Source organism: Desmodus rotundus, chromosome X (genome assembly GCF_022682495.2).
Source record: "Desmodus rotundus isolate HL8 chromosome X, HLdesRot8A.1, whole genome shotgun sequence".
Taxonomy (NCBI): Eukaryota; Metazoa; Chordata; class Mammalia; order Chiroptera; family Phyllostomidae; genus Desmodus; species Desmodus rotundus.
The window spans coordinates 89,162,582-89,178,379 of record NC_071400.1 but is presented as its reverse complement, the minus strand read 5'-3'; the positions used below and the strand labels follow the sequence as shown (position 1 = coordinate 89,178,379).

The 15,798-nt window shown below is 32.4% G+C and overlaps 1 protein-coding gene across 4 annotated transcripts in view; it reads left to right on the top strand.

Annotated features, from left to right (window-relative positions):
• The window catches only part of CNKSR2 (connector enhancer of kinase suppressor of Ras 2), a 280,032-nt gene that overhangs the window by 153,461 nt on the left and 110,773 nt on the right, over positions 1-15,798 (top strand). For 2 of the 4 annotated variants that reach the window (XM_053917525.2, XM_053917524.2), the window contains exons 9-10: positions 4,535-4,681; positions 14,588-14,721. In XM_053917525.2, coding sequence (XP_053773500.1) covers positions 4,535-4,681; positions 14,588-14,721 — 281 coding nt within the window. The remainder of the gene's footprint in view (positions 1-4,534; positions 4,682-14,587; positions 14,722-15,798) is intronic. The other 2 variants (XM_053917527.2, XM_053917526.2) reach the window with 1 other exon arrangement.

The window sequence follows — 15,798 nt, the reverse complement described above, 5'->3', positions numbered from 1 at the left end:
TATGTTAGGATGTCACAGAACTAGAGCTGGGAATCATTTTTCTTGGAACTCTGGGACCATATCATATTTGCTGCTAAATAGAACATGATACAATCCAATAAATGGGGACAATTGTTAAGAATTATATGTAGTAGAGAAGACAGAAACTGATGAAGAAATGATCCAAATTAGGAAGTTTGAGAAAGGTCTAAGGAAAAAAGAACTATTTGAATAAGAGGCATGAGGTCTGGTTGCTGTTTATGCTTATACAAGTACTGGGATTGACTGAGGGAGCTGGAGGGGGTGGGCGGGGCAGGGGAGAGCAACGGGGGAACAATTGGGACAACTGTAACTGAAGAACAATAAAAAATGTTACACAAAGTCTGAATTACTCAATCAGCTTTATTCTCATTCAATAATTTTTATGTGAACCTGACTTAACCCTTAGATATCTACTCACATCATTCATTGAATCAATAATCAATAGCTAATATACCTCTTGAGTTACTGAGCACAACTGAATAATGAATTTGTTTTTATTTTACTAATCATCAAGAAATATAGTGCACAGAGCAGATATGATTTCTCCATCACTACCATTTACTGCTTTAAGTAACATCTTTCTGGTTCTGACATTTGATGGAAATTTTCAATCAGTAGCATACAGTCCCCAGTAGGTAATTCATAAAATTCATGATTTTCTAATTGGAATATTACTACCTAGGAATAAGTCCACTTATATCATTGATTTTGTTGTTTATGAAAATAACTTATGTTTACTGCCAAAAGTTCAAGAATAAAATTATAAAAAATAAAATATATATTGTATTTTCTACTCCCCTTTAATGTAACCACTGTTAATGGCATTCTATATCTTTCTATGTTTTTTATTTTTGAGAATTTGTATCACCTTTATTGAAGCTAAAGTAATACAGATTTATAAAACAATTATTTTTATTTTAGTTTTATTAACTTTATAGGCATAACATTGGTTAGTAAGATCATATGGGCTTCAAGTGTAGATTTCTATGATACAAGATCTGTATATTGCACCGTTTGCCCATCACCCAAAGATAAACCATCTTCCATCAACATATATTAGGCCCCCCCTACCCCTGATCCCCAACTCCCTCTCCTCTGATAACCATCACACTGTTGTATGTGTCCGTAAGTTTCAGTTTTATATCCCACATATGAATGAAATCGTATGGTTCTTAGCTTTTTCTGACTAACTTATTTCACTTAGCATAATATTTTCAAGGTCCATCCATGTTGTTGCAAATGACAGTATTTCTTCTTTTTTTATGGTTGAGTAGTATTCCATTGTATACATGTACCACATCTTCTTTATCTAATCCTCTCTCAAAGGTCACTTTGGTTGTCTTCACATCTTGGCCACCATGAATAGTGCTGCAATGAACATAGGGGTGCATGTATCTTGGCGAATACATGTTTCCAAGTTTTTCAAGTAGATACCCAGGAGAGGGATTTCTGGGTCATATGGTAATGCTATTTTTAATTTTTTGAAGAGCCTTCATACTTATTTCCACGGTGCTGGCATAAGCTTACATTCCTACCACCAGTGAATGAGGGTTCCTTTTTCTCCACAACCTCTCCAACACTTGTTATTGCTTGTCTTGTTCATAATGGCCTTTCTAACAGGTGTGAGGTGGTATCATATTGTAGTTTTGATTTGCATTTCCCTAATAGCTAGTGAAGTTGAGCATCTTTTCATATACCTGTTGGCCATTTGTATGTCTTCTTGGGAGAGGTCTCTGTTCAGGTTCTTTGACCATCTTTTAACTGGATTGTTTGGTGTTGAGTTGTGTAAATTCTTTATGTATTTTGGATATTAACCCTATATTAATATCCTATGTTTTCTATATATAATTCTTTACAAAAGTAGAATTTAATTAAAGTTGCTATTTTGGAACTTAATTTTTCTACACAACAATTTTAATAGCCCTTACTAATGGCCATTTGCATAATTTACAATTCTTGATTGGTTTAAATAGTACTGCAACATATATGTGGCACATCTCTGCTTTTATCCAATCATTTCCTTATGGTAGTAGTAGAAGTAGAATTTGGGAGTCTAAGATATACACTTTATATGTATCTTGATATGTATTTGCTTACTTTGTTTTAAATATTGCTAATATATCTCAGTGAGAGTTGGAAGACTAATTAAAAGTAGTAAAATTATATAATTTTCTGCCATTGAATAACATTCAGCTATAAAATTAAAATCTAACTAAATTATTACTTTCTCACCCATAAAAACAATTCTACTTTCTCAAAAAAAAATTCTGTTTTTTGGAATTGTGCATCAAAAAGAGCATAAGAAAGTGTGGAGGAATAGGGTAAACAAATTGCACTGAACATTGCACAGGAAAACACCATCTCGCCTTCACATTTTTGTAACTAGTCACAATGAATATATTGTAGAATAAAATGAAAGAAATTGATGGATAGAAATCAATGTGTAATTCATCAAGAATAGGAACGCTGAGCCGGGATCAGTGTGGCTCAGTTAGTTGGCCATCATCCTGCAAAGCAAGAGGTCACTGGTTCCCCTCTTGGTTAGGGCACATGCCTGGGTTGTGGGTTCAATCCCTTGTTGGGGCGCGTGCGAGAGGCAGCCGATTGATGTTTCTCTGTAGCATTGGTGTTTCTCACCCTCTCTCTCTCCCTTCTTTACCCTCTCTCTACAAAATAAATTAATTAATTTTAAAAGTAAGAATAGGTGTGCTGAAAGAAAAATATGGTCATCTTATTGGCTGCTTTCATGTAGTTAGCAACTATTTGAATAAATGATAAAAATGTGGTTATCATTAATAAGTTGTTCATAAAATCTTTGTTTAAACAGTTTATTTTCTCCCTTCAAATCTGGAATTCAAAATCTGCTTCATATTGTTTTTTTGGCAAGCAAAATGAATAATTTGGTTTGAATTCACTTCACTTTGACTCTTGGCTTATTAGAAGTATCCGTAGGGACACTACTTAGCTATCAGAGTAATCAGAATCAATGTAATATACCTTTGGGCATGTAATAATCCCACTTTTATATAATGGCAGATATTTGACCAATTCAATTACTTTAGCTGATCTGCATTAATGTGACTTTGTATCTTTAAAAATTGGCAGCTTCTTATTCATATTAGGCAAGTACCTTAAGGATCATTTTGATTCAGATCTGAGAAACCTTGAGGTTTAAACATTACAACATCTCACTTCTTTTTTGTCCTAACTCTTTCTCTTCGCCATCATTCAATTAAGCTATATTAGAGTTTAAAGGAATGCTCATTCATTATGTAAACCAAAGTTTCCCATTATTCTACAGTGGCTGTGGTTCACAGTGCTTCTTCCTCATAGTCTCTGGGGATCTGTGCTTCTTTTGGTGAAGTGCTCACTCTTTGCAGCTTGAGCATTATCTTCCAGGCAAAAACATGAGTACCAGACAAAAACACCCATTCCCTTTCACTTGATTGCCTTAGCAAGAAACTAGATTTCTGGTAAGAGCATTTGCTAAGTCCTCCTTGTAACCTAGGATAAATGTTGGCCTTGTGCATTTATATAGCACATCCTGGACAAAATCTAATACATTAGAGTTGTGATTAAAAGTTTCTTTCTTATGTTTTTTATCCTTGAAATACTAGGTATTTTGAATGTCTTTCTTTAAAGCATAGTTCTAAAATTTCAGGCCTGATAACTGCATAATTAGTCCATCCTAAAAGCAAACTAAATAAAAATTATTCTATGTTCAAAATATTAAAACGATGATGAGTGAAATAATTTAATGGATAACAGTGAGCCAGGTTTTAGGACATATATCAAGAACTTTAGTTTAATTATACAGTATGTTTTGAGGTGATATTCAGATAGAATGGCTTCATTAAATACCACACATTATATTTTAAGTTTATAGAGTGGTTTGGAACACATTTTCAATAGCTGCTGCATTGGACTAGTATTACCTTATCATTTTTTATCCTATCTTATAGCATGGGAAAAGGTTTATTTTATTGATGCTATCTTCCATGCATCAGAGTGTTGCCTTGGTGTGTCAGTATCAGCTATTGGTAGTGTAATGTCACTCTAATTTGTGGACACTTGTACTACATATCTCTAAAAGATGGTGATGAGAAAGCATGTGTAGTTTGTAAGCTCAGGACATTGCCAAATCCTTGTTTTCAGGCATGTGAATTTTAAAATTGTACTTGTGAACAGAGCTTGGATCTAGACCTTGCACAGCATTAATGATGACATAATTTCTTTAAATTCTAAATTACTCCATTGGTAGGATACCGTCTTAGTCTCTGATGTGGTAAATGTCCATTAGCTGATCTCATAATGATATGGACTCTAATGCAATAAAATGGTTAATCAATTCAAAGATAAAATTTCTTTCTTAAGTATATATCTCCTAACAATTGATAGGATGGTACACCAATTATGTGATTTTCATTTTTAACTTATCTTATTAAAGGGGGAAAACATTAAATCTTTGAATACTGTACCTCAATTTTATTGTAATGATTTTGCTGGTTACCAGGTGGGGTGGCAGTTGAAAAATTTGGTGAATGCACTACGAGAGGACCCGAGTGGTGTTATCTTAACTTTGAAAAAGCGACCTCAGAGCATGCTTACCTCAGCACCAGCTTTACTGAAAAATATGAGATGGAAGCCCCTTGCTCTGCAGGTAATGAAGCTTAATCATAAGTCATACACCATCATTTTAGCCATAGATTATCTCAGTAATGCTTCTTTATTGTGCCTCATCTCAGCAGCATATGGATTAATCTTGTATGCTTTTGAAAATTTGTTTGTGAAATGATTTCTTCACAGCTTATCCTAATAGGCTTAATTGTGATGACATATGAAAGTTTCTATAACTAAAGCCCAAGTAATGAAGAACTCAGCCTTCATTTCTAAACATTTAAAAGCATAATTCCAAACAAACCACAAGTTATTTCAAACCAAAATATGGACAGAAATAAAAATGAGAGGTTTCTTTTTTTTTATATAATCTTCTATTTAAAAGTTATACTCACTATACTTCTTGGAGAAACTAGATGATAGTTTATAGAATTCTTTTAAATCAGGTCATAACATAATAGTAGTTATTTATGAAGGGTAGGTAAAAGAAGTTTTAGATAGTAATTAAAATGGACCAACTATATTCCTCCTGATTGATCATTTTTCTTTTCCATTCTCTAGGGTGGAAAAAATAGAAAAATTGTTGCATTAGAATTTCTGCATCTTTTTTCACCATGAAATATCACTCTAAATGTTACTCTGGGGTTGATAAATTACATTCATTAAGAAGCTGAGTTATCTAGGAAGTTATAAATACACAATTCTGGTTGATGAAAGGCAAGGAAACAATACATTTTCCTCCATTTCAGTCAGGGTATAATCTTTAAATACATCATAGAAAAAATTTTGTCCTTCATAAAAACTGAATTTTTAAAATAGGATACTGTTATCTTTCTTAGAAGTCTAATTTTTAAAACTTTAAATTGCCAATTGAAATAGAACACTGCCCATTCAGATTAAAAAGAAAAGTAATATATAAAAATACCATTGTTATCACTGCTGTGTAAGTTGCTATTAAGTTCTATGTTAGTACCTTATAGCATTCTTAGATTTTCTTTCCTAAAATCCTAAATTCTTCATTACACAGAAATGGCCTTGTCAATTATAATGGTTTCTAATTATTTAAAACTTTACTACTTCTTGGCTTCAAATTTGTGTTATACATAAATAACATAAAAACATATAAAATGTTCTAACATTAAGGTCTTTAAATTTTCAATGTGAAACTTTCTAATTTTAAAAAGAATATATGTAAAACTGTATTAATATGTCCAAATATATTTGACTTGCAATATGTTTATTATTAAAGATTTTTGATGGTCATTAAAGTTCAGAGTTCAATGTTTGACTCATTAACCCATAGATTAATAGATCTGACTTTTACCACCACATCATTTTATTTTCTTGCTGTATTATAAGTTGCTTTGTTGTTCCAATCTGTAGTTTTCTATTGGTATGTCTTCCCTAAAGATCCTTCTTCAAAATTTGAGAGTTTGGAATCCTGAAGAAGAGGCCCATACTTTCAGCTTTTAGATTTTCTTCTCAATATATGTATAGTTAAATTTAAATTACTCTCTCTAGTCTCTTCTATTTCACGGTGAACACCACAAAGACATTGGCTTCTTGTTGATCCATGAATGCTGAGGGAGTATCTCTAGAAAATAAATAGTTAACTTGGTCCCCTTTTAGATTCTTTTGCACAAGCTCACACTGGAGAATTAGGGTAATGGCAGTGCCCAGTTAAGAATGACTTTTATATAAAATGCTAAAATTATTGAAAGACCAACATTTCTTTTCTGCTACACATATATTTGTTATGTGTTTTCAAAGCTGGAGAATAAAGACTTTAATTTTTAAAATGACCTCACACCATTTCTTACTTATAATAGATTTTCAAGGCACTTTCTAGGTCCATTCCCAAATGCCAAGAAATGTGCCTCATCAGATCACTAACTATAATTACTCCTCATTTCCTCTTCAGTTATTCTGAGTCTATTTGAAGGTTTAATTTTTAAGAATGTTTAAATCAGATAACAGAAAGTCAGCATTTATATAAGTGCTTATATGTATTGACATTTTTAAAAATTTGTTATTTCAACTGAATTTAGTTCACTTGATATGTATTGTCTAAGCTCAACCCCTTATAGATAAACAATACCCTGGGGGGGGGGGCAGGGGAGATAGCTGTTTTCAACTTCTTTGAAAATTACTTCAGAGCTTGGCTTTTTACAGAGCAAAGGGAAGAGTATTCATTTTTTATTTATTTTATTGAATTTTTTGAGGTGACAGTATAAACACTTCCTAGTGGTGTTAAAACAAGATCTTAGGAGTAAGGGCAATGGTTAAGTCCTCTAACATATACCAGCACCACCAGATCTCTCTGGAATCTATTTTGAAGACCTGAAATTCTATCATCAGAGTTCTTTCTTGATCTGAAGGCTTCAGCCTGAGCCAAAATGCAAAGACACTGGAAGTGTAATGGAAACTATCTGGCCAGAATTTTTATAGAATGTAGATTTTGATACAACCAAAGATGGACAAAACCTGAGGGTTCCAAGATCTGGAGATTGAACGTAGACTGTCTCCAGAGGGGGAAAATTCAAAGAAATAGTGGGATGAAAATCTTGCAGGAGGTCTTGGATTCTTTTGCAAGTTTGCCTAAGGCCACATAGTTTTCCTAGTGGCTAAGAAAGGACCTCGGATGTGGAAAAAGTGCTCTGTGCAGACACAAGTATTCTTATTGTATTCTTGCTTCTGGTATGTGTACAAATATGTTAGAGCTAAATGCCCATTAACTCATCTAAATATAAATATTCAGTGTTCAAACCTGAAGAATTAGACATTAGGTCATTCTTTTTTCACAGGGTATACCAGTAGTCTAGTAAGAATTATTTGAAGTAGAGGTTACAAAAATAAATAATTCGTGGCATTTATCTTTCTCAATATATTCATTACATTTTTTATACTATACCAGGTTTTATTTACCTACTAGCATTTTCAGACAAAATATGGCAAAGTCTTGTAGCATAGAGGTAGACACTAGTACATGCATCTTAAAATAAACAACTGTATTCTAATTTAAGGATTAATTATTTTTTAGACTAGCAAGAAAATAATTTGTACCCACATAGATAAAATATAACCTTATCTACCCTAAGGTAGAAGATTAAGGAATATCACATGTTTTAATGAAAGAATCTTTATCTAAAAATATATTTATAAGATAGTTCTATTATTAGTCAACTATAATGATGAATTTTGATTTGGAATTTCTTTGGAAAATCATTCATGGAATTATACCCAAATAAACAAAAGCATACAATTCAGCTTCATGCTCACAGAGCAATTTCATTAGTACATTTCATGAAATTTGGCAGTTCTTTTGTTAAATTCTTGATTTCTCAAACATTTTACAATAGAACTGCAAGATACCTGAATCAAATACTACAAGCATATTTAATCTGGAATTGAATTCTGTTGTCATCTGCATCCATTTACAAATAGTAGCAATGTTTTACCTAAGATAGAATCTTTTATTCTAAGAAAGTGAACCAGGAATTCCCTGTTTTTTGAAAGGTGTTTTTAAAACCATGTCCTTAGTAGCACCTTCTACTAAGGTCCTGGATTTCGGTAAGGAGGGTGATTGCTTATGGTCAAGTTATTCTAATTCAATGAAAATATTTCAGGCAACTATGGAAAAAACTCAAGGTATATTTTTTGATGTTCGTGGTTTTAAATTAGTGTGTGTAGGTCACAAATATCCATGGACAGTGTCATTTCCTTCTTAAAAGACATGTATAGCTGGACACTGACAATAATGGTGATTGAAATCATCACTGGGAATCAACGATATTTTAAAACATTAAGACCTCAGCATTTTTGGTGAGAATACATCTCAGAAATGACCACTAAAATCAATGCTGGAATTCAACTTACTGATATAGGTTTCATTAAGTACATTTTTATATAAAATAACATCAAACTGTATCATTAGACTTATGTTCTTAAACTGTATCCTAGTCCATAAATCTTATATCTTGTGATAGTTTTTTGTGTGGTTTTGTGTTTTCATTTAAAATTTTATTGCTTAGCATTTTTACAGGATATTTAACTTTGAACAGAAAATGAAATTAGAAAGCAAATAATTACAGCAGTTGATTTGGTCTATCAACTGGTATAATAACTGAAGAATACTAATTGATTTTGTTGTATTTCAAATATAGATATTAATGGTTGAAGTTATTCTGTAAAAATCAAAAAGCATAAGCAAGAACGAAATTTATTTTAATATCAAAGTTATGGTTGGGGTGACTGTAAAAACCATTAGTTAACAAAGTTTATGTTTCTGAAAGTTTTGTTTTAAAAGCATGTTTTGAAGAGGTTGATAACTAATATTAGAACACTAGAAAAAAATAAATGTAAACTAAAAATGTAATTGTGCTGACTCAGAGGCAAAAACAATTATGTGTTTTACATGCTCAAATTAATAAATAGCTGCAAACAATTGTCACACCAAATTTTTGTTCACCAATGTTTAAGCAAATTAATTAAAGGATCTCAGTCACACTTGTGTTTTCAGCCAAATGCTTGCAAAATGTTGACACAAGCCACAAAAATTATTTTTACTTGTTTTGTCTGTAATATCCCATTCTTCCTTTACTATCCTAAAAATTGAGCTTGACTGTAATTTGAAATAACTGGAAGTCTAGTTCCCATGTTGCAGTATTAACAAATGCCAATAAGACTGGTGAGCACATGGACAGACGCACTAGTGGTAGTCTCAGTACAATGTGCAAAATGTGACAATTCAGTGGAAAAAGCCATTTTGTCATGTGTCTCTGAAGTCTCTATTAGTTGTATATTGTGTAACTATATGCATTTTTTATGCACACGTCTGTACTTTCAACGTATCCAGATACAGTTTCCTGATCAAATCCGCGCTCATTTAAAAAAAAAAAAAAAAAAAGCCATGTTGTTTTCTTGGTAGTCTGATAGGCAAGGAAGACTACATGCTTATAAAAGAGGACTCTTTTGTTTATATAAATTTGTATCCTAGAAAAAAACCTGTGAAAAAAATGAGAGAATTTTAAATATATGTGTTTCTCTGAGGTTCTTTTCAAATGATTTATTACTTAAAAACTTACCCAGGAAAAAGCATTCCCAATAATTTTCCAAATTAAATCTAACACTCCTTATATGGTCAAGACACTTAACAAGATTGTATGCAACCTCTTACCTCCCAAAATCCAGACTACATTTTCTCCGAAGCATTTGTTTAGATGATTAAGAAGACAGTTGCTAACATAAAACAATATCCTGGTACTTGTGTTGGGAATTACAATAAAAATGTGTTTGAACTGAGTAAGGACTTGTGTGAATGTTTTGTGCTAGAATAATGAGGTATTGTGATGCATTTGAGTCTGTGCTTATTCCTAAGAGTGAGTAAAATAAATGGCCAGGTGTTACACATGATGTAATCATTCATATTTCAATGGGTATTTTCCCCCTGGAAGGCAAAGAAAGCTCTTTGTGATCTTTGCATTAGAGATAACTACGTAAATGAATTTTAGAGACAACTACATAAAATGTAATACACTGTCTTAATCATTAACGTTGGGGCTGTCTTTATGTCATTGGTCTCATCATGACTTTCTATAGCTCTGTGAATGCTAGGTCATTCACCAGACAGAGGGGCAACTAAATTAAGATATGCTTGCCACAGTTCTTAAAATGTAAACTGTTTGAAGTAAAACTTCAATGTCAAATGTAGTTTCTTTAGTATGGAAGTTCTTTTGCTATAGTCCTTAAGACCTTATGGCTTTCAGAGGTACATTGGTATCTTCCAGATGTGCTTAATTACCTTAGAGATGTAGAATTGGGGACACAAGGAAAATACCTTAGAAAAGCTGAAAATTTTATCCTACAATAATCACAGTCTTCCAATGATGTTTAATCTGGATGAGTAGGATATTATCACTAAGGCGTCATTCATGATTCAGAGGAAGATTTGTGCCATATCATATTGTGAGATACAATTGGAAAGTATTTATATAGTTCAAACTGACAATATGAAGATCTATGTATACATTTTACCTAGTAGATTTCTTAGTCCTTTTGTCAGTAGTAAGTTACCATTAATTGGCATAATGTTACAAATGAGCATTTGAAGAGATGCATATGATCATTTTATTTAGGATTTGAGTATTTCAAAAGATGCATGCTAGTGCCCCCAGAAATACCTCATACACTTCTTTTAGAAGAGTAACAACATATATACAAATGCATCTTCCCTGTTGGAGCCTCACTGATTACGGAAGGAGAGCTTTATGTCAGTAGGACAGTTTAGATCTGAAAACTAAATGTGATGACAAGGTCCTTCCTGGAAATAAACCCCTTTGGATAGAACGCAAAATGCGATCCATGTCAAACTTGATTGCGTACCACAGTGGATCGAGTTATACGGAAGCTCCATGCTTACTCCAATAACAGATAAAGTCTTTCAAAACCTTTGTGTTTTATCCATATACTTTTACCCATACATGATGATAGTTGTTAATTGTCTTCCCATACAGATTTTACCAATATAAGAAAGAATTAAAATGGCAAGATAAAAAAATTACCTTTATTTCTACCTTTTTTTTTTTTGGAAAGTTGAAAATTCTTTATGGTAAATGGGAACTGCTTTTCTTATACTATATTTCAAATGATTGAAAGTAAATGTTGCCCGGATAGAAGGTATCCTTCTGCATTATTATAGTTACATATTTAGACATTTTTCTGAAACTAAGGAATATGCCTATTAAAATTTGAATTGAATGCTGAGAAAACACCGTTTTGGTTAGAGGGAAGCTTTATTTGTCACTAGGTTTATTTTCACTCACTTAAGTGGTTATTGGTGGTAGATGTGATTTTAATACCGCTTGTTACAACTAGAAATTTCTTACTGCTAATTTTATCTAATAGCATCATTTATTCTGTACTTCATTCAGTCAAATTTTGCCTACCTTTCTAATGTTTTTTAAATGCCTTATTAAATAACTAAAGTGCTTTTTAGTCATTTAATCTGTACTCTCTCCATTTTTGTCCAAAGTTAGAAAAATTTTTAACAGTGTAATTTCAGATTATTACAAAGACTTCCTTTTGGGCTAAGTAGCTATTTCCATTTTCCCTTGAATCTTCTACTTTACCATACTTATTTTTCTGTTGTTTAATGTCTGTTTTTTAAATGAGATTCTCAAGAAGAATATTTACTTTTTAGTTTGGATTAGCTTGACAAAATAGTACAACTAGTAGACAAAAATATACTGAACATATTTAATATTTACCAAGCATTTTACTTGGTACAGGGCATACTGATTGGCCAGATGATGTATGTATGATAAACCAGTTGAAATCTTTTGTATGATTTACCAGTTAATAAAATAACTAGCCAGTTTAATTAAACAACAGCATGGACTAATTTCTTTTTTCTCTGAAAGAGCAACTTGTTTTTTTTCAACCAGTTCAATTAATTGAACAAGCTGGCACAATCAAATCTGTTACCTGTTTAAATATATTTGAGTCTTTTTCTTCTACATATTTGCTAATTTAGCTAATCATATCAACCAATGACACTAATAGCAACTCCTTGCTGAAAATAGAAATCTAGGAGAAATAGTAATTTGAAGGAAGTTGACAAGGCTAATATTTAAATTTCCTGGAAGGGGAGAGGCATGAGTACCCTACGTAGACAATCCTGGTAATAGTACAAGCAGATTAAGAAACTGTTGATGCTTACCTTACATGCCAGAGGTGTTTAAATATACTTGTAACCATTGACTCCTACTTCTTTTTCCTCCTTTCTCCCTCTTTGTTTGAGGAGGTCAAGGGCAAGTAATAACTCCAAAAAAGTCTTTGGTGCTATAGATTACAAAAAAAAAAAAGGAAAGAAGTCTTCAAAATAGAAATAATGACCCTAAAAGAAAGCGAATAAAATTTTGTTAGATTATTTTTTCTAGGGTTTATGTTTTTAGAACTTCTGTCTCAAGTTCACTGATTGTATTAGGATATTTTAAAATAAGAGAGAGAGATTAGAATAAGAGAAATATTAGAGCATTTAGAAAGCAGCCTGAATATGAGTTTTTCTCTTACAGTGCGTCTGTTGGCAAGTTTTAAAAAGTAATGTACTATGTAATGAATGTTTTCTTTACATGTCTATAATGATGAAGTTTTAGTTGAACTTATCTATAGATGACATCAATACATTTAATATCAGGATGTCCTGACAGAGAGGAAAACAGTTATAAACAGACTCACATCACAATGACTGTACATACATAGTAAATCTAAATACTTGATCTAAAGAACGCATCATTCAAAGATCTCTTGTAGAGGCATGTAATGCATCCCTAGAATATGATTCCTTATTTCCTCAGGCTTCATGGTGTTCATTCATACAGGTGACTCCTTATTATCTATAATTTCCCATTGCCAAGATTTTTGTTTCAAAAAGACATACTGGACAGACACTATTCCAAAATCAGCATAGTTAAATATAATAATCTTGACTGCGTATTTTCATAATACTTCAAAATTTGTCAACATATCTATGTTCTGACTTTTTTATATCATATGAGATAGTCTATTATAGAGTCCCAAAATAAATGATCGAATATTTTTCATTTCTCTCTTTAGTTTCTACTTCATGTAAATTAAACATCTGTCATTTTGGTGGGGTGTGTGATTTCAAGCTATTAAGGTGAGCTGTGTGGCAGGAAAGGTGAAAACTGCACTGAGTCATAGCCTATTCAGCCTACCCTAGTGACCTACATTGTGCATTGTATTTATGCTTAGTTTTTTGAACATATTTTGTTTACCTGTTCAAAAGTATTGTCACAATATAAAATAATTGTAAGATGCCATTTTTTGAGTGTCCAGCAATATGTGTTAAAGCAATAGAACTGTGGGTCTATATAGTTATGCTAAATTGTTTCCATACTGACTAAAATGGCAACATCTTGTCATTTGAAGGTACAGATCATTTCGTAATCATTCTTTTTCTGTTTGCAATTACACTAAAATGCTTATTTTTACTATTATTTTATATTTAGCTGATCAGCAATAACTGTGCAGTAAACATGAAAATTTGTGAAGTTCAGTTTTACTTTAGGATAATTTCTTGAACAAGAGCATTTTGAACACTGCGAAGCTCAGATTTGGGAGTGCTCTTGAGTTAATGCATCCTGGTGTCTTGCTCCACGTAGTGTATATACCATCTCAATTTTTAAAAACACTTATGTCATACTTAAGTACAGGCTTGAAAATGAGATCTATAGATAGACAATTAAAGATTATTTTAAACAATGATAAATGGGTGTGCCTATGAAAGGTAAAATGATTATGTCACACTAATCACTATACTTTTGAAGATGTACCATAAACTGAGTTTGAGAAGATAGTTATGTTTATACTTACACAAAAAGCAGCTTTTTCGTATACAATACTCTCTCATTACTGCCTTTCATGCTCCATTCTTGTAACCTTTTCTGAGAATATGTGACATTCTGCTAATTTAGGACTATGGTGTATCTTTTAGGGGAAAAGATCTGATCTTTCTTGTATATCACTCAGGATGTGAATGAGCTAATTCTTTTGAAAGTTACTCTTTATTATCTTTACTTCAAAGGTGAGATTCTAACAAAGCAAACTTCATTTAAATAAGTTTTTGAGAATCAGATAAATTGTCCTGTTATGAAACACTTCATGGTACTATATAAATAGCTTTTATGTGATTATACCATAGAATAAGGTGAGTTGAGAACCAAGTGGATACCTCTTAAGTAATAAATTAATCTGGTTTTGGAGATTGAAAGGAATATCCATGTGGAAAATAACGTACTTCTTGATTTCAGCCAAACCTAAAAACTTTGCAGAAATAGATCACTTTAAAATGATAACTATGTGTCATTGTTGTTGTTGTTTTGTGTGTTGTTTGTGTGTGTGTATGTATTTTCTTTTTCATTTTAACCAGCCTCTTATACCTAGAAGTCCCACAAGCAGCGTTGCCACGCCTTCCAGCACCATCAGTACACCCACCAAAAGAGACAGTTCTGCCCTCCAGGATCTCTACATTCCCCCTCCTCCTGCAGAACCATACATTCCCAGGTATAAAACTAACCATCTTGTTGTTCTAGGAAGCTTCTATCAAAAGACTAACCAAACGGCATATAAACTGTGAAGCAAATTCTCAAGGAATATAGTTTCTCAGTTGGAAATTCTGAACACATTCTGGAAAACCATTGCATTATAGAGAATGTGCTTTGTTTAGTAACTAATTAATATGTATTGAATATCTTATAAAGCTCTGGCTGATGTGGCTCAATGAATTGAGCACCGGCCTGTGAACCAAAGGGTCACCAGTTTGATTCCCAGTCAGGGCACATGCCTGGGTTGTGGGCCAGATCCCCAGTTGGGGGCACATGAGAGGTAACCACATATTGATGTTTCTCTTCCTCTCTTTCTCCCTCCTTCCCCTCTCTCTGAAAATAAATAAGTAAAACCTTTTAAAAAATAAATATAAACATCTCTACAATAGGAAAGAATAGGAAAGTACTATTAAGTAACAATTAGGATTATTTTATTTAACTATTTGGTGAAGAAGCCCCTGGAAATCTCAGGTTGCTCTGAAGATTCTCATACACTTTTTTCTAACAGAGAACGTTATACATAACTTTTATAAGTTTTTAAATGTATGTAGTAAGGGAGGGGTTTTTTTTTTTAATGATAATGAGTGTTTTTCCCCCTGGTACTCCTCTGTCTTCAGTTTCCACTTGACTTAGTTCATTAATGTTTGCATAAGACAGTAGAGAGAGTTTGCAAGAAAATGACTTGCCTTTAAAGTCTATGTCCTAGATTTCTGGAGGCAGTATCCCCATTTCATTTCCAAATTCCTACTTGAAATTCCTGGCAGATGTGGAAGAATAGAACTTGGTGCTGTAATGTAGTCTGTCTAAAAACATTCTGGTATCCAGCCTTCTGGAATACAAAAATTACAGAAAAGCACCAGTACTAAGTGGTGATAATTAACACCAATCACAAAGAATTTGATTCACTTTTTAAGTCACTTGTGCAGTCCATTCAAAAACAATAATATAAGGTGTCTTGTTTTCAAGCCGTAGTTAATATTAAATTTCTTTGTTATATAAAAGAACTAAAATACCTTGTTTTTATTAATTTTTATTA